This window comes from Cryptotermes secundus, unplaced genomic scaffold, assembly GCF_002891405.2.
Source record: "Cryptotermes secundus unplaced genomic scaffold, Csec_1.0 scaffold234, whole genome shotgun sequence".
Classification (NCBI taxonomy): domain Eukaryota; kingdom Metazoa; phylum Arthropoda; class Insecta; order Blattodea; family Kalotermitidae; genus Cryptotermes; species Cryptotermes secundus.
In genome coordinates, this window is record NW_019725843.1 from 2,634,343 (window position 1) to 2,654,462 (window position 20,120).

The following is a 20,120-nucleotide window of genomic DNA, read 5'->3' on the forward strand; positions in this document are numbered from 1 at the left end:
AACGGCTCAGCTGTGTGTATTTCTATGTGCCTAAATTCACTGACCCTATGTACATTCAATAACTGAGAGGAGTTCTTTCGCCTATTCCAAATGTTGTGGGAATCTGCAAACAGATCATCATTCTCATCCTTCACTAAGTTATTTCTAGGTTGGTGACCCCCTCAGAGTCATTTATTCCTCTTTACAGGTCCTAATGTATTAGAATACTGCACAAAACTTTTACTAGAACTGCATCATAGACTTTCTTGAAGTCTATGAATAGCTGGTGTACTGTCTCATTGTACTCCCATTTTTTCACCAGTATCTGACAAATGCAAAAAATCTTATCAGTAGTTGAACTATTACATTCACACCCACACTAATTATCCCCAGCAGTTTTGTCTATGCATGGACAAATGGTAGTGTAATTGGTTAAGGCTCTATGCTACAGGTCAGAAGATCACCGGTTCAAGTCCCAATGAGGTCACTGGATTTTTCAGTTTATCTAAACCTTCCAGCCGCACTATGGCCCAGGGGTCGATGCAGTCTCTAAAGGAAGTGAATGCTAGGAATCTTCTTAGGGGGTAAAGAGCAGCCAGCTCATAAGGCTGACAACCTCACTGCCATCTGTGAGCCAACTGTCTAGAAAATGTGGGAGCCTTGATGTCTCACAACCCTATGGGCATCCACGGCCTGTTACAGAGATGGCTTTAACTTGTTTTATGGACTTAACATTGTGAGAAGGATATTGGACAAAATGTTTTGTGAACTGATAACAGTGATGTCCCTCGATAATTACTGCAGTCATTTTCATTGCCCTTCATATAAATTGGTATAGCAATAGATTACTTTGACAACTGAGGTGATTCTTTCATATCCCTAACAGAATTATTGAAGTTACAGATCTCAGAACATAATGTACACCTCCTGCATGAATCAATTCTGCTGGAATTTGATTGATACCTGCCGGTTTATTGCATCTGGATTTATGGGGGAGTGACTGGGGAGATTGTCCAGGACCTCGACAAAACAGAAATAGAATCCACAAATTTTGCTGAAACACCAGCTTCTCTAAAAAACAAGAAGTTGGTTTATGTATTGAATCATTATTAGAATTTTATTAACCTAAATTTGTTGTTTCTGACCTCCATATTTTGACTGTCACCTGTCCCACCAACTTTTTTTTTTTTATTCAGCCCTAAATGTATACCTTTTCCACTTTTCAATCGGAGGTTTTACCTCAAAAGGACTAGGCCCAGGTGCCAATGTCTCAGCTGCATATATTTCCGACCGTCTAAAATCACCAACCCCACTTGTCTTCAATAATTGGGAGAAGTAATTCTTTAACCTATCCAAAATGTTGGTGAGAACTTGAAAGCAGATCACCCTTCTCACCCTTATCAAGTTAGCTGGTTGGCAACCCAGATTAAATTAATAGTATTAATAAAGTGAGTTTAGGAATTGAGAATTACATTCATTTTGTGAATTGATTCTTATTTTGATTTTGCTGTAAATATGAAATTACCCTCATACTGATGTATTTAGTTTAGAAATGTATTGCCTAGGTGCAGAGTGAAATAAGTTCACTTCTATATACTCATCTGTTTAAGTAATATATGATCTTTGAGCCGGGATAGCTCAGTCAATATGACTGGCCACAGGCTGGACAGCTGAGGGGTCCGAGTCTGAGTCCCGATTGGGGCAAATTTTTTCTTCACTCCACACCGTCCAGACCGGTTCTGACGCCCACTCAGCCTCCTATTCAGTGGGAAAATGGGGCTCTTTCCCCGTGGGCAAAGCAGTAGGGACATGAAGCTGACCACTCACCTCCATCTAGTGCCCAGATCAAGAATATGTGGATCTACACACGGCTTCATGGCGTAGTGCTCAATTAAACACAGTAAACACAGGGACAACTTTACCGTCATATATAGTCTGTACGAATGTGTCGTGTTACCTCCACTTCTTTAGTATTATCGCCTGCCATTTTATATTCAATATTCGTCACTTGAAATTAATCAAACTTGTCTGGCGCCTTCACAATCTGTGGAGCATCTATTAATTTCGAGGAGCCGAGATAGCTCAGTCGGTATAGCGATGGGCTATAGGCTGGACATCCGGGGTACGAGTCTGGTAAGGGAAAGAAAACGTTCTGTACTCTACACGTCCAGACCATCTTTGGGGCCACTGGAGCCCATCCAGCCACCTGTCCAATTGGTACCGAGGGCTCCTTCACCATGGGGTAAAAGCGGCCGGGGCGTGAAGCCGACCACTCACTTCCATATAATGCTGAGATCAAGAATGGTGGAGCTATACCTCCACACCCGCACACGTTCTCATGGCGTTGTGCTTAATTGTTCAAACACAAGGACAACAACTTTGCCTTTACCTATTAATTTTACATGCACGGAACAACTCAATACTCGTTAGTGAAAATTTTAATGAAGTATGTTATCGGGACATTTTACTAGATAATGTAAGTACGTTTCAATTTTCATTTAGATACATGTTTAACCGTGGTTTTGCGTGAAGACCTGTATACATTTCTGAACATATCTCGTCAAATATTTGTCAGAGAGAACATTTTTTAAATGAAAGTTGCAGAAATATTAAACATACAGTTTGGTTTATTAAGCCATGGATTTTATATCCCACACGGTTTCTTCACAAATATTTCAGTGTGAGATAATTAAACAAGAGAAATGTTCTGAGTATGTTTTCTTACTTTCTTATTCAGCAATCAACCGCTGCCACCGGAATCAAATCACACTTAATGGGAAAAAGTCTTTACTGATTTTGACTGCTGAAGAATTGGATTGGGATCGTTCATTTAGGGCGAGGGCACACCAAGGAAACTGGCAAACGCAACGCAACCGCAATTTCCGAGAATTGTTATCAGCCTCAGTTGAACACGTGTTACTAAATGGAGCAACGCAAATTGAAGAAACTGCGTTGCCGTTTTCTCAGTTTGCGCTGCTCCATTCAGTAACGTGTGTTTAATCACTAATGTAGTGATGAATTCTAGTATGGCTTTGAAGCATACATTACACAATTCATACATATTTAATTTTCGCCAAGAATGTATAATAACAGTAAATATTTAATCATTAACACCAATTTTCTCTTTATTAGATTTGATTTCTCACAAGTTGGATTAGGTATGATAACAGTGAATAGTTGCACGTGAATTTAATGTTCGTTTATTCTAAGTGAAGAGTTTCATGTGATCTTAATTATTTCATTTATAATACCTTCTGCCGAACGCACTTGTTAAGCATATTCTTTGTACTTCCAAACCTTGTTCTGCTGTAATCGTATGTCAGTTTTATTACGTATATCTAAAGAGTCTGGTAAAAGGCAACAGTGATTGAAAAACGCAGTGTGTGGTTCAAAAGCGGGGGAAAAAAAACCGAATAAAGTGAAATGCCACTCTGTAAAGTAAAGTAAGTAAGTAAAGGTATCCCTGTACCAGGCTGTGGAGGCCCATAGGGTTGTGAGATGTTGAGGTTTCCACATTTTCTAGACAGTCGGCTCATAGATGGTGGCAAGGTTGGCAGCCTTACGCCCCGGCCGCCTTTTACCCCCAAGAATATTCCTGGTACTCATTTCTGTTAGAGGCTGATTCGACCCCAGGGCCATAGTTCGTCTGGAACGATTAGGTAAATTGAAAAAATCCACCTCATCGGGATTCGATCCCGCGACCTTCCGGTTTGTAGGATAGTGCCTCAACTAACTACGTGTAGAAAATACAATTACTTTTTTATAATCCAGTTGCCAGGCGCAGAGTTATGTCACTGTACTATTGATCGATAACAGGGTGTTCCTTAACTGACCAAGCAAAAAACCGGAATAATTTTTACTACATTTCCAAAAGATGAGAAAAGATTTATAATATCAGAATCAAACAGGTTATTTCCATGGCAATACATCTGGTTTATATCTGCTGTGCATCTAGTGTGCATTTTAGCATATCTGATGGTCTTGTCCTCTATGAATTCAGGAGGTTCAGACAAGTTTTTGGATATGTACGAGTATGTTAGTATTTTTTCCACTTGATCTTTTAAGCCTCATAGCAGTAACATGGATTTCTGTCTATCTGATTTGTTCAATCAGTCATTTTGTACTGCTTGATCAACTATGTAGGTTATATAGTACCGAATGAAATGCAGTGTGATGATTATCAGTGATAACTTAGGAAGGATGAGATAGCAGCTGTGGGCTAATTTAAATTAATGCTCTTGCATTGGCTTCAAGGGACTGTGGAAAACTACCAGACCTTTAATCTCAATTACAGATCCTTAGCTAGAATTCAAGTCAAACATCTTACCACTGTGTCAACTCAGTTAATAGATAGTGTATTTTGATCAGTATTTTTAACAGAATGACCGTAACATGGTAGACTCCGAGTTAGGTGGGGAGAATGGGATATGAATATCCCTGGATGATCAGTAAAAGGAACATATAACTAATTTGTGAATTGGGATTTATAAAATGACACATACATTTATAATTATAATTTACACGAATGCTATTGGTAGAAACATAAGTGTGGTTTCTGAGAAGTTCCTGTGCTACTTCTACACATTAAAATTAAAGATCAAATAAGGAAAACCTTCTCAAGTGGGAACTAAAAGCCCTTTCGCTTTGTATGTGTTCCTTTTCAAAAAGCGATTTCACATTCAATTTATCTTTTGACACAGGACACACCAATACATTTCTACTCATAAAACAAAGCCCCCCAGTGTCCTGAAACCTGGATAATCCACCACAGATTAATCAGGAGTGTACTGCATTAAATAGATTCTGTTAACACTAACATACAAACTAATTATCTGAAGAACACTTATGATGTTCGTAATTATACTGTATGAATGAGTTGTCATTTTTTTATTATTATAGTGCCAGATTCAAGGTACATTCCTTATTCCAGAGCAGAGAGTACTGTTTCAAAATACTGACCACGCAAGGTTGTGGATTCTTAAATTTACATGTTTCATATTGCTCTTTCTGCAAAAGCAATTGCTTTTCTAGTATTTGAATAAGGGGTAAAATGCAAAGGTGGGTCACTCACATACCAACATGATATCAAAATGCAGGATTCAAAATTGTAGATGTCTTGGGAATTATGTGATTCAATTTTGTTTCTATTCCAGACAATATAAAGAAACGTGTCCCATTTACAGAGGTTCTGAGAACTCCTCTGACCTATCATTTTGCTGTTCTATGAAATATTCTGTATCATGGAAAACTTATGATGAAATTCAGTTCAGTACTAGTAATAAAAATGTGGAACCTAAGACAAATAAATGTTGTAATAATAGCTGCATGTAACTAACAATTAACAGTATTTCTTAAATCACTGTATTCTTTGCACTTCAAAAATTTACTAACTTATGTTTCCTTACTTCTCAAATATGAGTGTGTAGGCAATTAAAGCATCTTTATATACAGATTTGTACACAAACACTTCATTGGTCACTGTATAGGGTTTGAAAGGATGCATATATAATAAAGATAATGAATGATAATTTAAGGTTTGGAAATAAGGAGTGATAGGTTACAAATAGTGAGCTGAATTAAAAGGAAATGCAATTTCACATGATGTAACAGATATAACAGTAGTATACAAATATTGTGTGGACAATAGTGCAAATGTTAGAACAATGAAGATAAGGAAACGCCCTCTTATATAAATTTTCTAAAAGGAAACTTCTGAAGCTCATACCCTACATCCCCAAGCCATGTTAGAAAAGGCTAGAAAATAAATGAGCCTTAAATATAAAATGTTTGTTATAGTGGTGATGAAAATATATAACCGATGATTATAAAGCCTATAATCAGTAAATAATGGGGGGGGGGGAGGTTCTAATTTTATATAGCATTGACAGTTCAGTTCTAAAACTAACATTTTATATTGTCTGTGAAACAAATCTCATGGCTATCTATAATTAAGAAAAACATAAACATGTTTGCATTGTAATGTGGAAAGTTACAGGTTACATCCAAGAAAAAACACTCCCATTAGGTAATGAAAGAAGATTCTATTGATAAATAACCTGTGAACAATACTCGTAAGTGATTAGATTTTATTACAAAAGAAAGTTTGGAAATGTGAATCTGGATGATCTGACCTATTATTTGGAAGTTTTATATTATGCTAAAATGCAATATCATTAGAATCTCCTTTGGTAACATACATAATAACCAATGAATACTTTATTATGTAATGCTTAAATGACAGTTGATGTTTGTATTGAAATAACTAAAATTACAAGAAGGGCAAAGGTGTTCATGGGACAAAAATCCTATCATATTTACATCTGTTAATTAGTAGAATTTGACTTAAACTTCTGATACAGCTGTGTGTTTGTGTATGTGTGTCCCTATTATCAAAGGGACTAGTTCCACATCCTAGGTTTTTTACCTGTATGGATATATGGAAAATAAAGGAAATGAATGAGTGAATAGGCGAATTTATTTACAGTCACTTGTAACTCAAGGGTAGCCACTATTCTCTGTTTTCAAATGAAAAAATCACTAACATTATCCAAAGGAAGACAGTTACAATGGCATCCTATTGGCTTGGGTTTCAGTTTTGAAATTTCTGAAAAATTGTTAAAATCTCTAGGTTTTATAAACAATTGAATAATGATTTACATTTCTTTGAGCTGTAATATGTTACCCCTTTGCCATCCAGGATTCAAGCCCAAGAGGCCTAAAAATTCAAGCATGAACAATAATTTATTTTTAGAAACCTTAGATATGAATAAAATTTTGCTAGAATGCTGAATTTCAGAGATATGTTTCCAATAATATTCAGAACATGGTTGTTTCTTAAATGACCTGGAAATGTCTTGGACACAACTCTATGACTAGGTGAATATTTCCCATTAAAAGTACAAAGGTGTTTTGCAAGGTGAATTTCATTATATTCTCTTGAAGAGAATTACTACTTTACAACCATCTACAGAAAAAAAGCTAAAATACAATTTCATTTCTAGCTCTTATCTCTCAAATGCTAACCAGTATTTACACAGAAAGACAGTACAAAAATTCAGCTTGATTGACCAAGATTAGTTGTCTCCATAGAAGTGATTATGAACAGCACCTCTTGTTCAGAATTTGATACAGTGTAATTTTGTGGAGAGGTACCAGGATTTTGAAGGAATTTGTTTTAGGTTTAAGATGAAGGAGAAAGTTTGTCTGAAATGTTAGTGCCTCTCTACCGAAAAACACACTATCACATCTTAAGAGAGAGTAATCTTGAGTGCCTGAATTTGAAGTTCTTACAATATTCAACAACAGTAAGAATTATGGAGTTCCTTATGGCAATGTGTATGTATGTGTGATAATGATATAGTGCCTGAAACAAATATACTCAGCTTTAATGATGTGAACAGTTCCTCAGAGCTTTGTTTCTATGTTTATCGAGATACTGACAAGATCAGTTATGAATGATGAATAATGAAGGAATGAGGGACCAGTTATAAATCTGTCATCTAAATATAAAAATTCTGTAATTGGAGAAGTTAGAACCACAGCAAAGTAAATCTGTCTGGGAGCATTCGTACACAAAAGCTAAATTATTGCTTTCTGCTGTTATATCATTTAGCAAGAAACTGTGAATAGAATCAGAAGACGGAGTATTAAACAGCAATGAAGAATAGGCTAAGTTGGTACTTCAGTATCCAACTTTGCCAGAAGTAGTTCACAGAGTATCTCTTGATAGCAGCACTCTCTTGTGCATAGGACATACACGTATAATCAGTGAAGTGACTATTTCACAGTGTGCCTCTAGGGCTTTGTGTATAAAAGTGGATCACAGTGAAATAAGTTAACTGTGATCGAGTGTGATGTTGATAACCTTAATAATTATGAGTTGAAGTTTTACTAGGCAGTATGCCTATGCTAGTTTTTACTACAAATACGTGATAGGATGAAAGTACAGTATTCTGAAAAATCCTGGACAATGTTTATTCATTATCAGTTTAAGAGCCTAAAGTCACATTTAACTGGCTTTATATTATGAGACATAGAATAAATGTCGCTGTCTTTCTTGTTAATGTTCAAAAAAATCTTTTGTGTTATAAATCACACCAACACATAATTTTTTTAATCCATAAAACCAAGCATTATGTAAATGGATTTGATATTTATTGTCTAGTGCCCAAGAAATGAGTCTTGTGATATGAGATATTATGTATGAGTCCCTGCTGCATAAATATTTCCCTTGAATGTTCACTGACGATACTGTCATTTAATATTACATAGATAATGTAATAAATAATGTTATATTTTAATGCAAAGCTAGATGGATATTGCTAGACAGAAAACAGTAAATGCAGATATGGCATTATGTGATATAGATTAATATTTGCAACATTTAAGTGCATCATGTCTCAAAATTATTTTTCAAAATTCAAGAGACTGCTGTGTGAAAAATGCAGTGGCTACACAGAAAGAATACATTCATTTCATAACATATGAAAATTTATTGTTCCATAGAAATCCTGTTCTTTACAATATCGTTTTTTCATTCTGCAGACCTGCACTCAAATTCATACCATATTTTGGTGAACGTACGTGTATCATGATTAACTCTTCTAATACTGATTCCCCTTAGATTTAATCATGTAGGATCTGGGGAAGATATGAATTTAACAGACAATCAAAAGTCAGACAGTAAAAGTGTAGCTTAAGTAAATTTTGGCAGATCACTGATTGTCAGCTAAATTAAGTGACAGTTGGTGCAGATTGAAATAATTTACTAAAAAGAAACAAAATTGTTTAATTTAGCTTCCATCTATGTAACATTTCCTTGCTGCACTATTTCACATTTTTTAACAATAAATAATGAATCAGGAAATTCTGTATAAACAATGGTTATTCTGAGAATTATGTAGAAATGAAAAACATTCTGGCTTGTGAATATTCAGTTTCAAAATTTACTGCAATGTTATATATTAACTGATACTGCTGATGAATGCAATTTTATACAATATAAACAAATAAAATGTATTCTGTTGAAGCAACATTAAATTGTTTCAGTTACATGATCAGTACAGGAAACTAATAACAGAATAAATTTATCAAATTCCAAATTTTATGGAAGATAAATTATGTTAAGCCAAATTTTAGAGGTGGTTTTGCCCCCTTCTAAAGTCTCTGCATTGTCATGGAAAGCTCGTTTTGGGGAATGCAGAAGAAAGAATACAGTTTGAGTGAGCAGCTTCTTTATTAATCTTAGTAGAAAATGTTTGTCATTTTTCTCACTCATTTCTTAAAACCTCTGTCTGAGATGATACAGTGGCTTAGCGGTTTCACACTTAAAACAGTGTAAAAATTACTTTCTTTATAAGCAATGTAGCAGTTTTCTATATTAATTTCTTCTTGTGGATTCAGATAGGAGATTACTTCACTTCTGGAACATTTAACTATGTTAAGATTCAGTATTTTTATAATTTTTTGAAGGTGAGCTGTTTGGTCACTATCCATGGAGGTGTCCTTCATGGCCTATAAGTTGTATATTTTGGAAAAAGATTGATGAAATGAATAAAGGTCACCTCACACTTTGTTGTTTTCGGAGGCAAATAACAGAAAGAAATACTGGAATGCTAGATAGAAAATAATGTAATATTCAAAACTGTGTCATTAGTTCCCATCCATCACATAGACAGTGAACTAAAATGCATTAATATAAAACAAAGTGTATGAATTTCATAACCTAAATCTCTTGCTGTATCTTGAAGCAGCATGAACAATATATCTTCTGTCATAAACAATATCTTCCCAGCTTTTTCTGAAATGTAATATGTATGATCTAGGTTCTGTATTAATGTCATAGTGTGATATTTGTAAATTCTACTTACGTTTCAGATTTGGTGAGATGTTCTCCCTGGTCCATGCTAAGGCAACCGGCACCGCCGCCAAAGCCATATCCCTTGGGGCCATACTTGCGTGCATGGCACACCTTGCAGAACAGCTCACCTTCATGCTCAGAACAGTTGGTGGAGTCCAGAAGCTTGTTGCACATTCCTGTGTGTGGAGCAGTATAGCCAGTGAGTGACATACAAATTACGCTGAACCAAGGTCATAGAAAGTAGTCCCTTGGATTGGACCCCTTTGCATCTCCCTTGAGCCATTACATTTCCCTCTAGCATCTAATCTTATATTATTCTCCACTCTCTCCCCATTCAGTTAACTTCAATGCGGTACTTGCAATTTGTCATAGGCGGGTGCTAAGGGATGGTTGACATAGGCCAAAGATGACTAGAGGGGAATACAGAATTAATCACGGAGAGAGAAACCTTTGGCCCCATCATATCCACAATCCATGGGACTTACATTTATGTAGCTTCAGTGCATTATGTTGTATTTGAGGTTCTGAGTTTGGTAACTATTAGGGTTGTTTGGTGGTATAATGCCAGTAGTCAGGTGACAGCCATCTGAAGTACTGGAGGAACATATCGCCTCCAACTTCGGGGTCAAAATTAAGCCAAGCAAGAAATCAGCATGAAGCAGGTAGAAAGAGATTTCACCCTGAAGATGGAGGCTATGTGTTCCCTTGAAATGCTTGTTGACTTTCACCAGGCTACACAGCACTATCTCCCAGAAGACAGCAGCATTCTTTAATATAGTGGTTTGAAAATTTATTGTAGATTTAACAGTAGTTGTACAGAAAATATTTCTACCAGTTATTAATATTAATATTTGGTTTTGAATGTACCTCTGCAGAATGCCTTTTGTGTTAAGTTAAATCACCTGTATCTGTGAAGCAGTCCTGGAGTAATGAGTTTTAGCGATATTTTATACCATCAACCCTTCATATGATCTATCTGCTACCCAACTATCTCCAAGGGGTGCAGTCCTTGAAAATCTGACAGTCACTTGCTGTTGAGGAATTATCCATAATTTAATGAACCCACACATTCATTATCATTAGTTACTATAGGATTCTGACGATGGTGTATAACACACTGATATATTGGGTTTCTGGTCCAGTGATTGAGGCTAGCTCTTTCTAACGGACCCAACAGAATAGGTGTTCCCCTTTTCCTTCACCTGAGGACGGAAACAGATCCAGTTTCCGAAACGTCGTGTTTTTGTTATCTTAAAAACTAGGACGATGGATAAAGTCCAGAAACCCAATATATCAGTGATTCATTATCATGTTCAAAACAGCTTGACAGTGAACTCTGTCCTAAGCCAGTTGAATATATTTCACATTAATCCCAATTTTGTAAGAAATATTTTAATATTATTCCTCTGTCAACACTTGGTCTTCCAAGTGGTTTCATCCCTGCCAGTTTTCTGACTAAAATTTTGTATGAATTTTTATATCCTCCTTTCATGACATATGCCCCATTTATCAATCAAATTCAATTTCTGGTGCGTGCAGGAAAATCATCTTTTAGTTTATTTCATGAAGCTGATAGTTACTAAGAGTATATAGCACTGAATGATTTAATAACAGTAAATATGAATTTGAAAGGATGAGGAAGGAAGTGGTTGTAACCCAGTGTAAGGTACTATTCTACATTTGTCTCGAGGGGCTAAAAAAAGGATGAGAAACCTTAGTCAGGACAGCTGGTGTTCAAGCTAATATTGCAATAGAGTTCCTCCCAAGTATAAGTCAGAACAGTTAAGCTGGATCCAAATTGTACAGTTTGTGGGCAAATATCAATTAGAAGTTTATATGGGATTCTTTCTAATAAAAAATGGCAAAATACATAGTTTAACTGAAATATAAGAAGTATCTACTTTTTCTGCTCCATGTGATCTCTCTTTGAAGCAGGAAATGGTACCCAGTCCAAAGTGGTTACAAATGATTGTTGCTTAATCTCATTTACTATTTAAATTGATGTTTAAAAATAATAATTACAGTAACCAATATATAATATATCATTATTTTGTGTGGTAACAGGTATTTTAAAATGTTTGGGTTTTATTGGGACCACATTTCTTTCTGTGAACGGTAAAGGAATAATATGGTGACAATATAAAATTCATATTTTGCTTTTGGTTTAATATTAATGACTAATGAACAACTGGAGGCAGACACATGAAATTTTGTATGTAGATATATCATGAATTATATCAGTAAATCATGTATGAAATTACTTTCTTTCTCTCTCTTCTCTGTAATGATGCTAGCAATGCCTAAGTCACTGGCCAAAAGGAGATTCAGCTCTGGGCCTTTAATTTGTGAGCTGGGTATCTCTTATCTCGTAATTTGAAAGAGAGATGCTAAAAATGAAATGGCAAGTTTTATCTGCACCTCACATTACAACTGGAAGGGGCAGTTGTCATGTACTTGTGATGTTTGGCATCTCTGTCTGATGTCTTCAATTTGAACTATGCAATGCACACAGAACTATGTTTATGCTACCTTACTCTGCAGTCTATATATATGTGTGTGTGTGTGTGTATGTGTGAGCCATGATATGGCATTACCATTGATGTTCCCATGAACTTGTCGTGACTGACAGGGAAAGGAAAAAATATTTTTTATACCGCCTCTGTGGTCTAGTGGTCAGAGTTCCTGGCTACAGGTCCAGAGATCCTGGGTTCGATTTCCGGTGCTACCAGATTTTCTGAGAAGTAGTGGGTCTGGAACGGGGTTCACTCAGTCTCTTGAGGATAATTGAGGAGCTCTTTCAAGGAAATAACGGCTCTGGTCTACAAAACCTAAATTAACGGCTGTGTGAATTCGTTGCGCTGACCATGTGACACCCTCTATCCGCAAAAGTTTGCACTAACGTCACCGACAACCGGCGGTTGCTCGGTTGGTATAGTTCGCTTCCTGACTACAGGCCATGGAGTTTCATTTGTTTTTATATGGAGGGATTATCAGTTACAGACATGGTGACTGTCCAAACTTTAAGGTTATATTGGCCAAATATAATGTAGTTCTAATCTGTACTAGTGGGAATTTGCACAAAATGGGTTATCAAACTGTATAATTATTATTTTATAGTTCTTCCTAGCCTCACAATCATGAATTACCTGAAAGAATAAGCATCATAAGTTTTCTGAAACCCCTGTTTTCTTTAAAGTTTGGTGAATTAGTTCAGAATAGGCAGCCTGATTAGTTAAATACATCTTAGTTTCATTCAAATGGTTTGCCAGGGCAATAAGTAACCTCTGTCAGTTGGGCGAAGATCCAAAGAGTCACATTCAAAGCACTGTGGCAGCACGGGGCACTGACTCAGAAAGATCCACACATACAGATTCCGAAAGTGAATCTGATCTTGTTCTTCTGGGTACGGTATGAATTTATAGTGCTCTAACAGGAATAAAGTTTCAGATGTAACAGTTTAGTGGGGCCATTAAAGGGGAGAATGGTTTGTATTTGTTATAAATTAAGACAACCTAGTTGACCAAGTGTCCAGTTTCTGTGCCAGAGAATGTAAATGTTAATAGCCTGTGTGAACTACAAAATAAAGGACAACGATTAAATATAACCTATTATCCTGAATATGTCAATTGCTGCGCATAGACACCCATCAGTAATCCGAAGATAATTAGTTTCACATTATTCAGTTGGATTCAAAATCAGGAAGTTCTTGGTTACTTGACTGGCTGACCTGAGGTTGTTCATGTCTCTACTCAGCCCTTTCAAGCAGTTATCTCGGCAAGGTGAAGGAAAATTAGTCCCTTTGCTTAATTAGTCAAGGACTATGCCATGAAGACATATGGTGGAGTAGAGCTATAGCTCCATATTTCTTGACCTCAGTAGTAGATGGATGTGCCCCTGCCAATTTACCCCGGGTAAAAGACCCTCCCCCGGTATCCACTGTATTGGAAGCTGGGTGGGCCCCAGAGTCGGTCTGGACCATCTGGACGTTATGGAGAAGAGAAATGTCTAGTACTGTTGGAAAATGAACCCGTGCCATCCAGTCCGTAGTCCGTTGCTATACAGGCTGGACTGTCCTGACAGTTATTTGGATAGGACCTTAAAATAACCCACAGTCGTTTTCTCCCTTGACCATGGTAATACAGCCACAGTATTTTGGCATCGCGTAACTGCTCAGATAATAGACACAGATTCTTGGGTCTTCTGAATAGTAGTCATACTGCGTACCGACAGATAGGTGGCAGCAGAATACCACAGTCGCTCCGTTCTCAGCCAGTAGCACTGATTTGAATGAATGCGTGTTGCAATATCCGTGCCATTTGTTGTCATCTTTGGCGCGTCTGCGTCCATTATAGAAAGTTGCCATGTGTAATTATGAAAACGTAGTAATTCATGAATCGCTGAACGAATTTTCATGAAGTTTGGCGCTGAGAATTATACTGTATTTTTGCCACACATTCCAGTTTTGCCCACTTTACATGATGAGCATTTCGGGCAGTAACTCTCTAAATATTTATTGGGCCGAAAATTTATTCGAACAACAGAAGGCAGAAGTTGCCTAATTAAGAACACCCTGAAGACATGGGGAGTTGAGGTATAGCGTCATGAAATTTCAGCCTCGGCACTGCTTCAAGTTCAAGCAGGTTTATCGTGAGGAAACAGGCCCCGGCGCCCATTGGGCAAAGTGCCCCAGAGCCGGTTTGGACACTTGGGAGAGAACAAATTTCGTACTCCTGCCTAATTGAAGTTTTATTCCTCTGCTGACCAGCCCATAGCTTAGTCGCTATATCGACTGAAGTATCCCGCTCTATTCGAACAGTCGTAAAAGAGAATGAAACGCATTTTATGCCCAACATCACTTTAAATGTTACAGGTTTCGAAATGATCGGATTTCTGGACTTTTAAGTAATGTTATCCCATGACGCGAGAACTATTGGACTGATTTTGATCAAAGTTTGTTAGGTACTTTCTCATCTGCCCCGCTTGCTTTAATCTATTTATAGTATATCATGAATAAAATTCACGAAATTAAAATCCAAGGGCAATATCAGAAACGTAAGGAAAACCAAGCCTATGTTAATATATCGTTACCAGAATGCAAGGCAAAATCGTAACATAAATATAGTTAATAGGTCATTTTAAAATTTGGTAAGGTTCAGATAGTTGGAAACGACAGTAAACAAGTCAAAATTTCATTCACGAGGAAATTAAGAGCAGATTAAATTCGGGTAAAGATTTCTACCACTTGGTTCAGAACGTTTTGTCTTCTCGTCTGCTGTCTAAACGCGTAAACATTAGAATGTACAAAACTATATTTTTGCCTCTGGTTTTTAAAGGGTGTGAAACTCGGTCTCTGACGTTAAGGGAAGTACGTAGACTGAGGATGATTGAGAACAGGGTGCTGAGAATATTTTAACCGCAGAGGGATGAAATAAATGGAGCCTGTAGAAAACTGCTTAATGATGAACTTCATAATTTGCACTCTTCGCCAAATATAATTAGAATGATCAAGCCAAGGAGGATGAGATGAGCATGGCATGTGGCTTTCACGGCGAGAAGATGAGCGCATACGGGATTTTGGTGGCAAAGTCGAGAAGAAAGAGAGGGAGAGACCAGTAGGAAGACTTAGACGTAGGTGGGAGGATAATATTACAATCGATTCTAGGGAAATAGGATGGGGCATTATGTGTTGGATTTATCTCTTTCGGGTTAAGGAGGTTGACGGACTCTTATGAACATAACAATGAACCTTCGGTGTCCATAAAGTGTTGTGCGGTTCTCGAATAGGTGAACGGATCTTGGCTTCTCAAGAAGGGCTCATCTTCATGGAGTTAGTTAGTCAAGAACAGTAATAGAAGGCAAAAACCAGAATTGTTCCGTTGTGTTTTCATTTTCTGGCTTGTTAAGAATATAATAACTACCGTGTCAGTGAACTGTTCTTGAATAGACGTTGCCATATTTTCAGCATTAGTTGGTAAAGTTACCAAATTTCAAGGTCATAGTAAGTCTGATTATTAATTTATTGGATTTCTAAAGAAATAAAAAAGAATAGTCTACACGTATGCTGCCTTTAATTTCCTGGGTCAACAGGGCATTTTTTAAGAGACGCGAGGAATGTTTGTTACATGAATATCACAGTACTAAACGAATACAGATATTTTAAAAGTACTTACCACACTTGAAGCACATCTTGTGAAATTTCAGCCCTCCTGCGACTCTCTCCTCTGCCGCATACACAGACTTGCCACATTTTGGGCACTTGGGGTTTTCCACAGGCTTGAAAGGCATATTGTTGGGTGGGGATTACTTTCTTGACCTGTAATCAGACAGAAAATCAACGTCAGACTTCACATATCATGACTAAACAAACACCACATCTCTAGTCTATAGGCCTAACTACGGTACCTGCAAAAAATTGACAGAAGTCAGTAATGAGACGGTATCATGGATGCTACAGTTGCGGAAAAGAGTTAATTGTGTTTTGATTTGATTCAAACTCCACAACGAACTCTGTTTTGTTTCCCACCGGAAGTGCTGAGCTTAACTGGGGGGGGGGGGGGTGGAATTATGTATTCTGTTAGACGAAGCTTGCAGAGGCGTACTTAGCAGCTTCGTATCTCCGTGCATTAAGCCATGACAGCAATATTGCCCTGCGTCAGACACAGATAAGGATGTCTGTAGAAATGATTAGCTTCATGGAGATGTCAAACAGGTGTTGTTCATTTGCTCCTTACTGAAAAATCTAATCAAGTACCAAGCGGGTTCTTGGGCCGCGCCATAGCTCAAGCGGTTAGTCGTTGGCTTCCCACCGCGGCGGCCCGGGTTCGATCCCGGGTCTGGTCAAGTGGAATTTGTGGTGGAGAAAGTGGCGCTGGGGCAGGTTTTCTCCGAGTACTTCGGTTTCCCCTGCCAATCTTTATTCCACCAACTGCTCCACAATCACTCTCACCTATCATCTGGGGCTGGTACAATAGGCCAGAAGTGGCCGCAGTACAAGGGACTTAGTCCCATCCCACTAGCAATAAAACAAAAGCGGGTTCCTGCGACGACACATTTTACGACATTCATGTTGGAATTCTGGTAAATTAAATCACTGTTCGTATATATCGCGACGATTAACGGGTTAGTTAGTTATTTAGAGAGGGTGGGTTTCCCCATGCACCGCGACCAGTTTGATCTATTGTGCTTCCCTCTATGATATTCTACCAGTCTCTTTACCCTACCGATAAATGGTGCGTACCATCAGTCCCGCCGAGCAAGCGAGTTCGGCCACTTGCTTAGCGGTGTCTATAATGCTTCCCCCATCTATCAGAGGCCTTAGAGACTATTGTTGGGCGGGAAACGTCCTGGAATTTGACTCAGTGATCCCCTTTGGGGATATGAGGTTCTTTTACGTGCCATAAAGTTACAACACCGGACACAGCTTAAAGTCCCTCCCGGAGGACTTGTTCCCTGAATTTTTCCGCCCTTAAAAATTCGACGACCTCCGCCGGGTATTTGAACCCGCGTACCACGAGTCATGAGGTGGGAACGTTACCTCTAGACTACGGAGGCCGCTTACGATTAACGGGTAGCCCAACCTCACCGCCATCTGTGAACTGATTTTCTAAAAAATATCGACGTCTCACAACCCTATGGGCTTCTAAGGCTGTTACAGTCATAGCTTTATCTTCACCTTTACCTTTACCTTTACCTGAACATATTAGGCAACAATGTAATGAAACGGCGAGCTGCATCGCTAGCATTATCTAATTCTGAATTCTGGGAAGTTGCAAGTTTATACTACTCGTGCCTAGATACAGTATTTGTTGAAATATTGCAGTTGTATTGAAAATTATTATAAGTTCGCCGCTTTTAGAAGTTTCTCAAGAATAAAATTAATATAAATTACTTGAGAACGTCAGTGTGCGAAGGTTAGGTTGTCCGGACTGACAACAGTCTCAACTAACAATGGAGTTGCCATGAAACTGAAGTTTGAAAGACTTAGTAATCTTGCCAGCATGAAAACTAGTGAAGTTAAGGTAAAGAGAAGTGCTTTATTAATTAAGCACTTTTCCATTGAGACACATGGGGGAGGGGAGGTATAGCTTCACCATTCTTTGTCTCGGCCCTAGATGGAGGCGACTGGTGACGCTCACGCGCCGGCGCTTTACTCTCCAGGGCCAGTTGAACGGATATGAGGCTGGGTGATCCCCATAGCCTGTCTCGACTCTGCGGAGCAGAGAAAAATTTTTGTCCTCGCCGGGAATCGAACACCGGCCGTCAATCCCTTAGCCTGTTGCTATACCAACAGAGCTATCCCGGCTTCGAACTAGTGAAAGTGAAACAAATTTTAACTGAAATTGTACCAAGATATTTTTAATGTGTTGAAGAGTTTTCTGTATCCCCTGTGAATGAGTAGGTTGGCGTTACATCGTTTATACGAGTACTTGAAACTTGATTTTGGACAAAGTTGCTTATGCCAGAATCTCTTACTTTCTTGAAATAATGAAAGGTAAAAAAAAGATGCGTTATTATCGGAACAATTATAGCATGGAGGCCCCTGCCAGGAGCAACACATTCGTGGAGGCATCGGGGCCGACGCCCTGGCTATCCCCCCCCCTTTCAATCCGACCCTACATGTGAGATTTGGAATATTACTCTTTCTCACTTTGTATAGATCAGACATGAACGTCACAGTTGAGTGGATTAGGACCTGCACCTGGATTTCGACAATTGTGACCCAAGTTCTTCGTGGTTTTTGTGAGTCCCTACACGTAAATGGGCAGATAATACCCCAAATCAGAACTCTTTGGCTTCTTCCATATCATTCCAAATGTATTATTCATAAATTATACCACATTATAACAAGAGCTACTGACAATGTCAATAAAAAAAGGTAAAGTTGTTTCTGTGCATAACTAATTAAGCACGACGCCATGAAGACGTATGGGCGAGTGAATCTATAGATCCACATTTTCTTGATCTCGGTATTAGCTGGAGGTGAGTAGTCAGCTTCGTGCCCAGGCCGTTTTACTCTCAGTATCCATTGGATGGGAGGTTGGTTGGATCCCAGAGCCGGTCTGGACGACGAGGTGAAGAGAAAATTCTTGACCCTACCAGGACTCGATCTCGGTCGTCCAGCCCGTAGCCAATCGCTGTGCCGACTACACTATCCCGGCTCCACGGCAGTGTCATTAAACGAGTTATAAATAAATGCAATAAACAGGTCAGGCGTGTCAGACCCGTAATTTTATCGAGGGTTGTTTTATAATTTCTTTTGAGGTTCGAATATATGATAACAAATAGTTTGTCACGATAAACGTATGGGAAATTTCCTGAAATCAGGTTCTAAAAGCGTTTAACGTGAGCCCATTTCGTTCAAGTTTTGACAAAAAACGCATGCTCTGGGCCGCGCCCACTGCTGCCTGAGCTGGCGAAGCTGACGGCGCTTGGGGATAGAGTGTGGGGATAACGCTTGGAGAGAAGCCAGTCGTGACGCCAAGCCCACACTGCGTTGCGACGCGATCCAAATTTGGTGCGACGCAGGTGAAGTTACACAACCGCGCTGCCGCCGTTGCAGTCTTCTTCACTCCTCATATGCATGGTCCAGCATCCCTCCCACTGTACTGCGTTCATTATTAATTTATTATATACCCTCCCTCGCAAATGCATGAGTCGGATCACAGAACTGGGTCACACAGAAAATAAATTATTTTGATGAAAGAGAATGATCACCCCCCTCGAAACCAAAGAAAAAGTAGCTAATTCGGAAATAGCCTTATTTTCTCTTCCTCGTCATTTCGTTATGTTTCGTTGGGTATTTGCAAAATGGTTTCAGTTTTTCGGAACGGTAGTTAATAAGCCATGAAAATGAACGAAAATTTAAATATTTTATTTCATTGTAATTTGGATGCAGGTGACCGGGTTCAAAACTCTCTTTCATTAAAATTATAGTTTGTAATTTGTATATTTTTAAGAGAGGAAGGGCTGGTCTTTGAAGAATTGTGGGTAAAATAGAAATAGGTAGTGTAGTTGCATTTTGAATCACTGTTGGACCTAATTAGAGTAGATCAACAAAGAGGTTCGTACATAAGGGGAGGAATGAAAGTAACACATGCACTTATAGAGGTTCAAGAATACTAAAAAACTATGAAAAATGATCAGAAAATAATGGAAATAGGTCGCCTTCCACAAATCGAATTCCGTTAACGACAAGGGGAAGGGCTGAGAATTAGAAGGACCAAAGCGACGATGGACAAGATAAGAATATCTTTGGATTTATAAAAACAGTCCTTAGTGAAAT

General features: G+C 38.3%; 2 protein-coding genes across 4 annotated transcripts in view; one reads left to right on the plus strand and one right to left on the minus strand.

The window, feature by feature from the left end:
* LOC111863674 (muscle LIM protein Mlp84B) overlaps positions 1–20,120 on the minus strand; it is a 68,961-nt gene that overhangs the window by 23,730 nt on the left and 25,111 nt on the right. For all 3 annotated transcript variants that reach the window (XM_033751143.1, XM_023850195.2, XM_023850194.2), the window contains exons 2-3: positions 16,009–16,151; positions 9,849–10,014 (exon numbers count right to left, since the gene is read on the minus strand). In XM_033751143.1, coding sequence (XP_033607034.1) covers positions 9,849–10,014; positions 16,009–16,123 — 281 coding nt within the window. In that variant the 5' untranslated portion in view covers positions 16,124–16,151. The remainder of the gene's footprint in view (positions 1–9,848; positions 10,015–16,008; positions 16,152–20,120) is intronic.
* LOC111863657 overlaps positions 9,975–20,120 on the plus strand; it is a 188,749-nt gene continuing 178,603 nt past the window's right edge. The window contains exon 1 of the mRNA XM_023850154.1: positions 9,975–10,037. The gene's annotated coding sequence lies outside the window, so the exon portion shown is untranslated. The remainder of the gene's footprint in view (positions 10,038–20,120) is intronic.